The following is a 13,864-nucleotide window of genomic DNA, read 5'->3' as shown; positions in this document are numbered from 1 at the left end:
TGGATGATCGGTTTCTCCCTGAACATAGACCACCAGCTCAGCAGAGCCTTCCATTCCTTCCTGATCTCCATTCAGAGATCGAGAGGGCATGGAAGAAACCGTACTCTGCCCGTATTCATCGACATCAGCAGGGTAACTTCGCTGATGTTGAGGGGATCGGTGAGTACGGTTATGTGTCGATGCCGCCCGTTGACGAGACGTTTGCGAACTATCTCGTTTCTGGGCGGGTGTCGACACTAAAAGCTCCGACTCTGCCATCCAAGCCCCTTAAAACCACGGCTCGCTTGAATGGCAGAGCGTACACGGCAGCAGGTCAGGCTGGTGCTGCCCTTCATACCATTGCAGTGCTCCAAGCCTACCAAGCTGACCTGCTGCAGGATCTCGACCAGGGGGCAGGGCTGTCCCCTGAGGCGGTCGCTGAGTTGCGCCGGACCACAGATTTGTCCCTCCGGGCAACTAAACAGACTGCTGCCGCGATCGGCCGATCGATGGCGGCGATGGTGGCCACAGAGAGGCATCTGTGGCTCAACTTGGTTGATATCGGGGAGAAAGAAAAGTCCCTTCTCCTTGATTCACCAGTTTCGCCTGCTAAACTTTTTGGCACCTCCGTTGAGGCGGTGGTTGGGAAGTTTAGGGAGGCGAAGGCACGCTCGGCTGCATTTAAGACCTGTATACCGCTGAGATCCGGGCCCCAGCCCAGGCAGGCGGGAGGACCTGGTCCGTCTTGGTCTGAGGACCGTAGGCAGGACCAGAGGTCTAGTGTCGCCTCTCGTGCCCCCCCTCCATGGAGGAGTAGGACACAGAGGAGGCGGGCCTCCCGCAAAAAGAGGGACTTAAGGGAGGTCATTCAGCACAAGCGCTGCAACGCTCAGCGGAAATAGGGTTTGATCTCCCTGGAGGGCCTTTTCTACCAGCCCTCTCCCTCTTCTTGACTCCCCAGGCGTTTACGTTACACCAGCCCTGGGGATGGGCCTTATGATGAGAACTATGTTCTGATGGCCCACCGTAGCAACTGGTTGATGTGAGCGCCTCTTTTAGGCATGTAAAAGTGGTGGACCCCAGATTCATTGAGAACTCTCTGGCGAGTCTTCACTCCGCACGCCGCAGGTGAACTTTTGGTTTGTAAAATTCTGTGTGTATAACTAACACTGATTGTATTTCTCTACAGACCCTGTTCCCTGTATAGACCTAGGGGGTCATTCTTAGAGGAGCAATTAAAGTATGGACTTTAGGGCCCTGAAGCCTCCCCCAGTTGGTGGCTAGAACGAATTAGGAGGAAGCTCAAAGAAGATTTGGCTTCTGTGCTGAGTATGTGATGGCCTTCCTGTCATAACATTTTATATGCGTGGTGGGCCACCGCTCATTTCTGTTTAGCCTCAGGGCTATTAGCCACCCAGAGGGTAGAGTAGTTGGTCTTCCTAAAAAAAAAAAAAAAACTTTTTTGCTTTAGGTTTAGACTGACGCTGGCGCTTCAGATAGATCTTCAGATAGATGTCCTGCCTATCGGTTTGTGACATTGGTATCCTGAGTACTCGCTCCCCTGAGCTCTGTTGGGTTTCAGTAGGTTGAGTGTTTTCACGGCCTCTCAATCAAGTAGGCTGTGGCTCCTCCGAGCCCTCAGGTAGATCTATGCTTGCAGGTCGGCCCTCATCCGGGCCGCCTCTGTAGCTGGCCTAGGCTATGCTAGGGATGTTGGAGGCGTGTTGCTAAGTATAGCTGCCACATTCATTATGTGTTAGGCTTCCTCCCCTTGATTTCAGCCTCCTCCCTTAAATGGGAGTTGTTGGCCAAGGCCCGCCCCTTTCTCTGCATTCAGGGGTGATAGAGTAATGCAGGGTGGTAGCTGAGGTAGGATCAGTCTAGCAGGGTTAGGCCATCTTTCGCTCTGCGAAGTGAGAGTTTGTCAGACCCTGCCGAACAGAGATGTTTTTTGGGCCTCTAGAGCTGGCTCCACTCAGCCCGTTGAGCTAATCGCTCGACCGATGGGTTGAAGTGGGTTGGCTTGCAATTTAGCCCCCCCGCTCCCCTAGGCTGAGCGCAGGACAAATCCCTGTCACCCTTTGGAGCCACTTGCAGGCCTGCTCCCTGTCTAACATTGCAGGGGCATATGGTTGTTACTCCCCCGCTAACTCAGGGTAGTTTTGAGTAGTCCATTCTCAGCTCTGTATGTATCTACCTCACACCACGATGGCTCCGGTTGAGCAGGGAGTTCTAAACTACATTTCATTCCGGTTTTTGAACTCTGCTCCCTTTGAAGCCAGAGCATTGCCATGGGCTGACGCCTTTGCAATTAGTAGGTAGGCCCCTAATGGGGCCTCCACTAGGCAGAATGGCGTATGTTGTACTCCCCTGCTATAAGGGTATTGCTATTTGCTGAGTACACTGCCTCTGGCAATGTGATTAGGTACCAGGATGCTGTAGCAACAGATTTCTGCCGCGAAGGCTGCACAGTTGGGTAGTAGGCCCCAGCAGGCCTCCTTGACGGAATAGCCCCCAATAGGGCTCCTAGGCCAGCTCACCTTCGGAGGTTGGCCCTGGTAGTTCGGGCAGAAGGCTCACTGCTGATTAGTAGGCCTTAACAGGCCTCCTCTGAGGTGGGTCGCAACATTGTGGAACATACACTTGGACAAAACTATAGGAAAAGTTTTTAATAGTATGGTTCCAGCAGTGTTCGGTAAAGTAGCAGAATAGACTCGCTATCAGCTAGCAGGCTCGACCAGGCCTCCCTGTTAGGCGAGTCCCCAGCAGCAGTTACATCCAGCTGATTAGACTGTTTCAGGTAGTAGGCCTCTTCAGGCCTCCCTGAAGGTGGGCTCCCACATTTTGTGGTGGTCAGGTAGTAGGCTTTACTAGGCCTCCCTGAGGGTTTAATCCCACATACTGTGGTTACTAGGTGGCAGGCCCCACAGGCCTCCCTGGAGTTGAATTCCCGCTTCTTTGAACTGTCAGGTAGTAGGCCTCATAAGGCCTCCCTGAAGGCAAAGCCCCAAAGACAGTCAACTGGACTGCCAGTCTGGCTCACTATCAGCTATGGTTTTCAGGTAGTAGGCCTCTCCAGGCCTCCCTGAAAGTAAGCTTTCCTGCACTGTGTTTATCAGGTAGTAGGCCTCACTAGGCCTCCCTGAAGTTGAGCTCCCACATACTGTGGTTGTCAAGTAGTAGGCCTCACCAGGCCTCCCTGGAGTTGAGTTCCTATTGACTTTCAGTTTCCACTTAAGGTGGTTAGCTGGTAACAGGTAGTAGGCCTCTCTAGGCCTCTCTGTAGGTGAACTCCCACATATTGTGGTTATCAGATAGCAGGCTTCACCAGGCCTCTCTGAAGGTGAGCTCCCACATACTGTGAGCTCCCACATACTGTGGTTGTCAGGTAGTAGGCCTCACCAGGCCTCCCTGGAGTTGAGTTTCAAATAACTTTCAGTTTCCACTTAAGGTGGTTATCTGGTAACAGGTCGTAGGCCTCTCTGTAGGTGAACTCCCACATATTGCGGTTATCAGGTAGTAGGCTTCACCAGGCCTCTCCGAAGGTGAGCTCCCACATACTGTGGTGGTCAGGTAGTAGGCCTCTCCAGGTCTCCCTGGGAGTAGTTTCACGGTGATGCTGGGTTTTGTAAGCTAGTGGCCGCTTACTTTCAGTTTAGCAGTCCTTAGCAGGCAGCTACCGAAGGTGAGCTTGCGCCCTGGCTCGGCTCAAGTTTTTATTCTCTGCTACGGGTTCCCTCCTGGAACCTCTTTATCCTGCTACAGCCTGGTTGCCTACCAGGTAGATCTTATGCTCCCCTCACTGAGGGTCAATGTGAGTATGTGGTCTCCTGAGTCTGGTCCGTCGGTCGTAGGCCTCTCATGAGGCCTCCCAGTTAGATCAGTCCTAAGGCCCTCACAGGCCTCCTCAGTGTTTTTGAAACACAAACACTGGGTAGATCCGTGGATCGAGTAGAGAAACTCCCCTCGCTGGCAAGGGTTGTAAAACACTACGCTGAGTCATACTCTCCAGGATATCCCGTCGCTGAGATCCGGGCCGAGTGGTTCACTGCCTGCTCCGCAGTTCCTCGGGCTGGATGCCTTCCTAAAGGCAAGTGTCCAGAGGCTCTGTCTTCGGACAGACAGGAAGTGGCCAGTCTGTAGTGTCTTATGTAGTGACACCAGGTCAGGCCTGCCTGGTGGCTTTTCAGGTGGTACATTCCCCTGAATAGTGACTGGCTGGGGTTCCCTCTGGTTCCCTAGCCACATTCCCTAGAAGGGACCCCTTCTAAGAAGTTGAAGTTGTGGTCCTAGGCCCTTGAGCAGGCCCAGGTAGACCTTTCACTAAACTATGTTTATGGAGGTTTTCTGTGGTATCATATAGCTTGGGCTATGACCGTAGGGAGTGCTGTCACTGACAGCCCTGTGTGACCTGAGGGTGAGTGGTTCTAGCGTTCACTGAATGCTGGTTCTGACAGTTGTCACTGCCATTGGGCATGCACTCCCTTTAGCATGGCGGCGTGGGTATTTCGTTCCCCATAGCGTCGTTGACGTATTGTCGAAGTTCCCTTCGAAAGGGAACATCTCAGGTTACAAATGTAACCTTGGTTCCCTGAGAACAGGGAACGAGACAATACGTCTCCCAGCCATGCCTCAGGGTCTGCCTGCCAAACAGTCCCTTCAGACGAAAGGATATTGTCATGGTTTCAAGGCGCCCTTTTTATATCCAGGTCGCACGCTCATCATTCAAGCTGATGATTCACGGCTGTCGCCGGTCAGCATGATTGCTGTGAGTTGATATTTGATTTCAGACACCTGTCACACCTGAGGCGTTCCCCATAGCGTCGTTGACGTATTGTCTCGTTCCCTGTTCTCAGGGAACCAAGGTTACATTTGTAACCTGAGACGTTTTCGACCATTGAAAATGCGTCAAATTTGACAATTCGCACATGGAGACACATTGAGATCCCCATATCTATGGGATCAAACCATACAGGACCTTAAACAATATGATTCCAAAAGAAAAGTTTGTTAAGAACCAAAATCTAGAAGTTTATTAAGATATCTTTAATACTGCTTGTAGGACAGACATGCAAACTTTGGACAAACAATATTTTTGGCTTTTAGACAGTTACGTTCTATGTAGCTGTTTTGACAGAAGGAAACAAGATGCATTTCTAGTTTTAACATTATTTGTTCAGACATTTCTCTTTAAAAGAAAGAAAGGAAAAAACTATCAGTCCTAAGCAAAGGGACCACATTAGGTTTTTGACAAATGGAAACATGTATAATTTACTTCTGGAGCCACATTGAAATCCCCATGTCTCTGGAATTGAACCATACTGGGCATTAAAAATGAAGATTACAAAAAAAATCTTTCTTAAGAATTAAAATCTAAAGGGATATTAAGATATCTTTAACACTTCTTGAGTTACAGTCATGCAGACTTTGGGGAAAACAACATGAAAAGTGCCTTTTCCCCATTTTTGAACTGTCACCATTGGCATATAATGCAAAAAAAGATGACTAAAGTCGACAGATTTAACTAATAGATGAACTAATATCTGTGTAAAAGCAACACAATGATGCAGCCATCTTTCTGAAGTCTTTTTTCCTTTCATGTAATTTGGCTCTGAATCTCAGGGAAAAATCATTTTGACCCCCATATATATATATATATATATATATATATATATATATATATATATATATATATATATATATATATATGTATATATATATATATATAAAATAGGGGATCAGTCAGTAAATGTTCATCAATGGCATTTCATATTTTGGCTTCCTTTTCATTCAAGATCAAAATCACATTTTTAGTCAGGGACCTCTGGTGGAGTTGACACAGAATATTATTAACACAGTGAGCTGATATGAACTGGTTTCGGTGATATCTAGCACACAAGGAGTGAATAAACTACCACGAGAGATGTGACCGATGTGTGCTGTGCTTACAGTCTGAAAACCTTCTTCACACTAAATCTAATTTGGGAAGACTAGATATAGTCAGAACAATTACAACTGTGGCTTTTCAATAGCGTCGGCAAACTGTGCAGATCCGATTAGCATAGATTAGCATAGACACAATCCTCCCTGCTAGCGGGGCCTGTTACAAGCTAAGCTTTTAATTTCCTGTCAAGAGGCTGCTTTTTTCTCAAATCCCTGCTTTTTAAAAAAATCCCAATCAAATTTGGGGTGAAAGGCGTCTCTGATCTCGAGGGCCGACGGGGAGTTAAGCATCTTTAGTAATGGAGATTATCAGCGCTCATCTGATGAGGCTAAATTATGAAAATCTTTTCTAGAGATAAAATCTAGCTCCATTAATGACTCCAATCCGATATTATATGCCACGTTCTTCACACTTCAAACCATCTGGATGTGGAAGACGCTGATAGTATCGAGATGTCATCATAAATCAATTAAACTCTGAGCTGCTTCTGAGCATCATTTTCATACTGCAGACGAAATGAACGACTGGACACAAAGATATCGAACAACTCACCGATTTTAGGTGTGTGTGACCCAGTGAGATCCAGATGGCTGGTGTAGTCGTGTGGATGGTTACCTGTCAAAAGAAAACCAAGGAAAAACTACTGTGGTTTAATGTATTCCATACTAATTCATCAACGTGACAGAGTCTGAGCCATTTTTTTTTTAAATCCCTTTAAAGACTCTGCATTCTCAACATTATTTTTTTCAGACTGGCAGATGTTTCTGGAAGGCAATGTGTCTTTGTTTACAATTGAAAACATCTGTACAGCACCTGAACGATGAGCAGAAATCCCCCGAGACATATCAAGAACACACACAGAAAAGTTTTAGAGAGCAAAACAAGATTAAATCAACAAGTACACCGTAATAACCGCAGCTTTTAGCCTTCAAAACAAATAAAGAAAATCTAATAAAAGCAATACTGCTCCATTCCTGCTAGACATGAAACTGAATTTAAAGGGGTCATGTGATGCGATTTCAAGTGGAGTGTTACAAGCTGTTCGTGAATAGATACGATCCCAAAAGTTGCAAAGACTCAAACCCAAAGAGATATTCTTTATAAAATGTAGGACTTGTCCATGCACTCCATGTCTACATCATTGTTAGGGAAAATTTGCATAACACTGCTCAAATATTCACACGTTTCGTTGTGAAAGCAAAGCTACTTTGTTTGGTTTTACCAAAAAAGGGCCTGACTAGAAATCAGTGGTAAAGTTGTATTCACAACACCGTTCCAGAACAGTTCAACCCAAATATTCAGATGTGCAATATTAATTGAATGTTGAAAACAGAATACAGGTTCGATTAAAATTAGTAATAACAATAATATTTTTATTCAGCAAGGATGCGTTAAATTTGTCAAAAGTGACTGTAAAAACAGTTAGAAAGGTTACAAAAGGTTTATTTTTAAAATAAATGCTGTTATTTATAACTTTATATTCATCAAAGTATCAAAAACAAACATTTTACAGTTTCTACAAAAATATTAAGAGTCAAAATAACGGATTATCAATAATAACTGATAATAATTGAGAAGCGAATCAGCAGATTAAAATGATTTCTGAAGATCACGTGACACTGAAGACTGAAGTAATGATGATGAAAATACAGCTGCGCATCACATGAATAGATTACATTTTACACTATATTATATTCACATATAAAACAGTTATTATACAATGTAATAATACTGTATTTCACTGTATTTTTGAACAAATGAATGCGGCCTTGGTGAATAAAAGGGACTTCTTTCATAAGCATTAAAAAAATCATAATTAATCCAAAGTGTTTGTGCTGCAGGTTGGGTTACAAATTTCAATACTTTGGTTTGTTTTGCTCATTTCCTTAACCCTAAGTACAAGTCAAAGCAATATTCACTGACATAGCAGCCGTGTTGTAATTGTAAATCAATTGATATTCATATTTACAGAGTGTCTTAATGTTCAGAGGGCTGGAATCACGCTTATGTATTTCCAAGGGCATGTCTTGGGGTTTTATATTATGCTCTTGCATTCAGCAGACAAATAAAAGCTGCATAAAATGCGACCCCGGGACACTTCAGTGTCATTTACACAATTAATCTCAATATCAATATCTCATTAGCAAATGACACCAGCATGAAAAAAAAAAAAAAAAAAAAAAAAAAAAAACCCCAGTGTTTATATGTGATTAACTTCGGCGCGTTCGACCGGGTTCAGTTTTCTGACGCAAATCAACACTGACAAGTTATCTGTTTATGATGATCTTAGTCTGAATTAAGCTTGTAAACAACAACGTGCATGTGATTTCGCTCTAAAACAAAGGTTTACTTCTCTCTCTGGACATCCGGACACACAGAGAAGAAAAACATGCCGTGCTCGGTGCTTTGTTGGCCCTGTGGTTTCTGGTGTGTGGATTTGAGGACCAAAGCAAAGCAGACAAGCACAGATGATTAGGTGCACATCTGCAGCAAAAAACACAGTCCAATTACTCAAAGCAGTGCCGTATGCTAAACCGCAGGACCACTAGCTGCTGTCCCGCTCAACCGGCCCGCTTTGATCAAGGGACCAATTATCCAGTCTTCACTTCGCCGCGTAAATGAACTTGTTTGGTGCTTTCAGACAGGAAACAGCTTTCCTCAGCTTCACACGGAAACCCACTTTTCATTAGGAATGACAGTGAAGAGGGAGTTTGAAGAAGAAATAACAAAAAAAGCTTTGCATGACGCCTGAAAACAGTTTCCTGAATGCGGAGTTTGTTAAAACCCTTGGAGTGTGTTTTGTGTTTCATCGCAGGTGCATGCAGAGACGTGATCAATTCGATTTAAATGGTGATCCGAAGCAACTTCAGCTGAACGTTCACACACTGTCAACCAACAGCCTTTCAGGGTTTCTGAATAACAGATCAATGAAGAACTACAGGTTCTGTCCACTTGATTTGGGAAGTGTTTAATATATTACTGTTTCTACTGTATTCTTGATCAAATAAATGCAGCCTTAGTGAGCAGAAGAGACTTCTTGCAAAAACATTTAAAAATCATGAATCTTTTCAGTGGTATATCAGTTCCTGAATTGGATTTGATTTAAAACTCCTCTTTTAATTCAGTGTATCGTCATATGCGCGTTGGCATATTTAATTCAGATTCAAATGAATGAATCTGAGAATTTGCCAATTAAACCAACCAACCAAACAAATAAAGAAATAGAAGAATATAATTCTCACTTAACTGCCTTACAACTTATGGTACTGTAGGTCTGTTCATAAAAGATTTGTTAAAATAACACAAAAAAATGCTGCTGTAATATGTGACTTGCACAATGATGCATTCTTTGAATTTCCATTTTTTGATGAAGTTTCACTGGCCTGATGTCAAAACAAAATGTCAAAGAGCCCCTCAAGCGCTGGGAGTTATTTCTACATCCTGTTGTTTCCCAAACAGAGTGAGTTCGCTGACAGAGGTCACGACCCTCGCCCTCTGAGTCAGTTATGTGAGACATAGACCGCCAGGACAAATTCACAGGGTCTGATTTCATTATTAATTCATGCATGAATTAGCATTTCAATTTCAAGACTTTAACAGCAGAATCACGACTGCAGAAGAGGACTGAAAGACATTCGAGCGCAAATGCATTTTGATAAATACCTCTTCAATGAATAGTTCATCCACAAAATAAAATTTGATAAAAATGCACTCATCCTCAGGCCATCCCTGATGTAGATGAGCAGTGCTGGGGAAAGTTACTTTTAAAAGTAATGCATTACAAAATTGCGTTACTCCCTAAAAAAGTCACTAACTACATTACTTAGTTACTTTTTATGGAAAGTAATGCATTACATTAAGTGATTGGTTTAAATATATGAAGTTCTATGTATAGCAAAAGTAAACTCGTCTGTACAGTAGAACATAGGAGTAGAAGGTTCACCACTCTTCAGCGCTAAAAAAAAATAAAAATAATATATATATATATATATATATATATATATATATATATATATATATATATATATATATATATATAAAAACAATAAAGCATAATTGTTCGTTTATCTAAAGACATTTTTGCGTATTAGTATGGTTGAACTGGATCATCAAAGGTCAGCAGCAAAGACATTAGTTAAGAAAATGGGATTAAATACAGTTGTGTTATTTAAAATAGTTAATTATTGCAGGTTTATGTCATATTCTGAGTTTGCATTTCACGGTTTTACTTCATGTTGAGGATTACTAAATCTGTTTATTTTATTTTTATTTTATTTTTATTTGCGAGTGGGATGAATAAATGCACATTCACATTTAGTCTAGAACAACATCATGTTCACACAGAGCACAATTTCTCCCAATATGCATGGGACAGGAAAACTGTCAGTCAATAAATGTGAGAACAAGGTAACTTCTTTTGAAAGAGTAACTCACAAATTTTGTTGTACATTAAAAATGAATGTGTTACTTTACTAGTTTAAAAAAAAGTAATCTGATAACGTAACTCGCATTATTTGTAAAGTATTGTTTCTTCATCAGATTTAGAGAAATGTAGCATTACATCACTTGCTAAGCATTGGATCCTCTGCAGTGAATGGGTGCCGTCAGAACGGGAGTCCAAACATCTGATAAAAACATCATAATTATCCACAGCACTCCAGTCCATCAGTTCATGTCTGGAGAAGAGAAAAGCTGTGTGTTTGTAAGAAACAAATCCACCAGAGATCTGACTCTCATTATGGATCCACTGCTGAGCAAACGATGTAATGCTACGCTTCTCTAGAGCTTTTCTGATAAGCAAACAAGCACATCTACATCTTGGATGGAGTACATTTTTCAACCATTTTTTCTTTTTAATTATTATATTTGTGTAAACTATTCCTCTAAGCAGGTTTAACACACCAGAAACTGCTATCTTTTCACAGAAGGAGATGCTGTTCTTTTCCAAATGCTGTCAAACTCCAGAAAGGACAAAAAGCATCGTATGAGAGAAACTTTCAGCAAATTACATTTGGGTCTGTTTCTCAGAAAAAAAAAACATGATTTCAGAAATGAGTTGAAACGAAGTATGCTTTTAGTTCTTTTCGTGGCTTGTCATACTCACATACGTTTGAACAAGGTCTGACAGCTTCTGCATTTGATCAAGGCCTGACTGTCATACACCATTTAAATGATCCATAAAGCTCAATACATGACAGACATGAGGATGAAATAAAACACATCGCTGCTGTGTTTATTAAAGATAGGCTATATCACATGAATTATGTGAATTCAGTCAAGCACATAAATGAATCTGTACCCAGAAAAAAGGCAGAGTTAATGAACTGACAGTGACAATACTCCCGAAGGCTTTCTGAAGTGTCCTGTGAGCGGCTGGTGGATGTTAATCAAACGCTGAGAGATCTCAGAGCGGCCGCTGACCTGATTCACATGAGCAGCGCTTCTGGGGAAAACACTCGGATCAAAGAGTGAAAGCACAGATGACAAAACAGGCAGAAATCAAGTCAAACTATTTCTCTAATAAATCATTTCTCCTTCATACTGTTACTTGTGCTGCGGTAGAACAATGGTAACTATATAAGCTACCTATCATAAAAATACACTTATTGATATAATGACTGGATTATTATGCTGAAACAATTTTACCCTAATAACTACACAAATGAAAGAGGAAATTATATTTTGCATAAGGGAAATGGTTTTTAGGACCTTTAGGAAGCATTTCACCATTTAAAATACTAATTAAATTACATCAATATTTTAATGCATCCTTGTTGTATAAAATATCAATCAATTGCATCCTTGCTGAATAAAAGAATCACATAGAAATTAAATAAATAAATAAAATAATGTAATGCAGCTTAAGATTATATTAACAAAATAAATAAATAAAAGTACAATTTAATCAGTATTAGTATTATTAAAACCAATAATTGTAGCAATAATAATAATAGACATAATAAACATTAATAAAAATAAGATCATATATATATATATATATATATATATGAAATCTTATTTTCTAATTTTAAGTAGTTTTATGTTGATATGCTAAAATACCTAGAACTAAATAAGAACTATTATAAATTTAACTAAAATTAAAATGAAAACAGAACAGTTTTATATCTAAAAAATAAAAATATGAAAACAACAACAACAATATATATATGCTTAATTTTCTTAACTAAACATTTTTTTTTTCTTTTATCCGTTTAATTTTGGACTGATACAATGAGATGTTTTCCATCAGGTGCACCCAAAGCAAATCTCCAGTTTGCTCTTCTACCAGGGACAATTTTTAAATTATTCGTAAAATTAACAGCACACTTCTCTTAAGTTAAATTTCATATTCATCACACAAGTGGACGAGGGAAGAGCGTTTAACCTCACACTGACACAGGAGAAGCAGCTGTCTGCAGCTTTAAGAGCAGAGCTCACATCCAGGCCGCTTTCTAAATGTGAGTGCCCTACATTGAGTGGTCTGCAGGGGAACAGGCCGTTTCACAGCTCTCAGCTGGCATCAGGGATTAAACTGCAGGGCTTTCAGACCAGCTCTCATTTCTGTCCCCAACAGATGGAGGAATCAACACACTTTCAAGTCAACAGCAAATCAAAATAGACCCCATTTACTTTCTTAATGTGCATTCCTGGTCACATCGTGCACAGTTCATCAGCACGGCATATTAGAGAAAACATCTGCCATGGTAATCCTATATCAAAACGTAGTAATATGCTTTATATATCTGAAACCTCTACAAGGTCATATGTTTCAAATCAACTGCTCCAACTCAATTCCTGTATGTAACGTCCACTTCTGACAATCCAATCAATCCCTGACGGATAAAATCAAGTCCTGTCATACTCCTTCTGGCTGAATGTCCTGTTTCTCTCAGAAAAATGTCAGATTACAGAAGTAATATGGCTTGAAAACAGCTTTTCTTGTTTCTAAAAAACAAGAGATACTTATACTGTACTTCAGGAAAGAAAGAAAGAAAGAAAGAAATAAAGAAAGAAAGAAAACTACATAAAACCACATAATTTAAACCACATAAACTTTATCTATCAATATTTGAGAACAGAAATACAATATATAATATGTACACTACCATTCAAAAAATTTGGGTCGGTAAAATGTTTAATGTTTCTGAAAGAAGTCTCTTTTGCTCACCAAAGGTGTATTTATTTGATTAAAAAAAAAAAAAAAAAATCTTTTCATTATTATTTTATGAATGGAAAGTTCAAAAGAACAGCATTTATTTGAAATGGAAAACTTTCATGACATTAGGAATGTCTTTATTGTCACTGTTGATCAATTTATTGCCTCCTTTCCAAATAAAAGAATGAATTTCTTTGACAAAAACACTTACTGACCCCAAACTTTTAAAACACTAGTGCAAGTACAGAAATGCGGTACTAAACATGCATTTTTGGAGCATCATTCATATTCCAGAACGAGACTCGGCTCTGTTTCAGTCGTGTTATCCGTCATTGGCACGTCGTGTCGTGGCGTGATGGAGCTGGGATCCGGCTCTCATTGTCTTGCTTGTAGAGATAAGCACAGATTTAATTGATGTCTTCCTCAATGTGAAAGAAGTAACATCATTCAAAACTGTGTTTATCTCTATGCAGTGATTCCTCCGGCCACCGGGGTGCAGCGTGAGTCGATGTGACGTCCTGAAGGAGCTTGAGGAGATTGAGTCAGGATGCAGGAGAAGCAACACATGATGTACAAGACAAAGCAACAGTAACGTTTAAGATACTTGATTTGCAGCCTTTTGTGAATATCACAGTGATTTTAAAGGAATAGTCCTCTGCAGTGAATGGGTGCCGTCAGAATGAGAGTCCAAACAGCTGATAAAAACACCACAATAATCCACCAGTTATCCATTGGTGAGCAAGTGATGCAATGCTATATTTCTACAAATCTGATGAAGAAACAAA

At 41.1% G+C, this 13,864-nt stretch overlaps 1 protein-coding gene across 2 annotated transcripts in view; it reads right to left on the bottom strand.

The window, feature by feature from the left end:
* The window catches only part of LOC127941710 (protein shisa-6-like), an 80,205-nt gene that overhangs the window by 8,042 nt on the left and 58,299 nt on the right, over positions 1 to 13,864 (bottom strand). For both annotated transcript variants that reach the window (XM_052537068.1, XM_052537077.1), the window contains exon 6: positions 6,476 to 6,538. In XM_052537068.1, coding sequence (XP_052393028.1) covers positions 6,476 to 6,538 — 63 coding nt within the window. The remainder of the gene's footprint in view (positions 1 to 6,475; positions 6,539 to 13,864) is intronic.

The sequence above is a fragment of the Carassius gibelio genome, chromosome A3 (genome assembly GCF_023724105.1).
Source record: "Carassius gibelio isolate Cgi1373 ecotype wild population from Czech Republic chromosome A3, carGib1.2-hapl.c, whole genome shotgun sequence".
Classification (NCBI taxonomy): domain Eukaryota; kingdom Metazoa; phylum Chordata; class Actinopteri; order Cypriniformes; family Cyprinidae; genus Carassius; species Carassius gibelio.
This window is presented reverse-complemented; position numbering and strand designations above follow the sequence as displayed.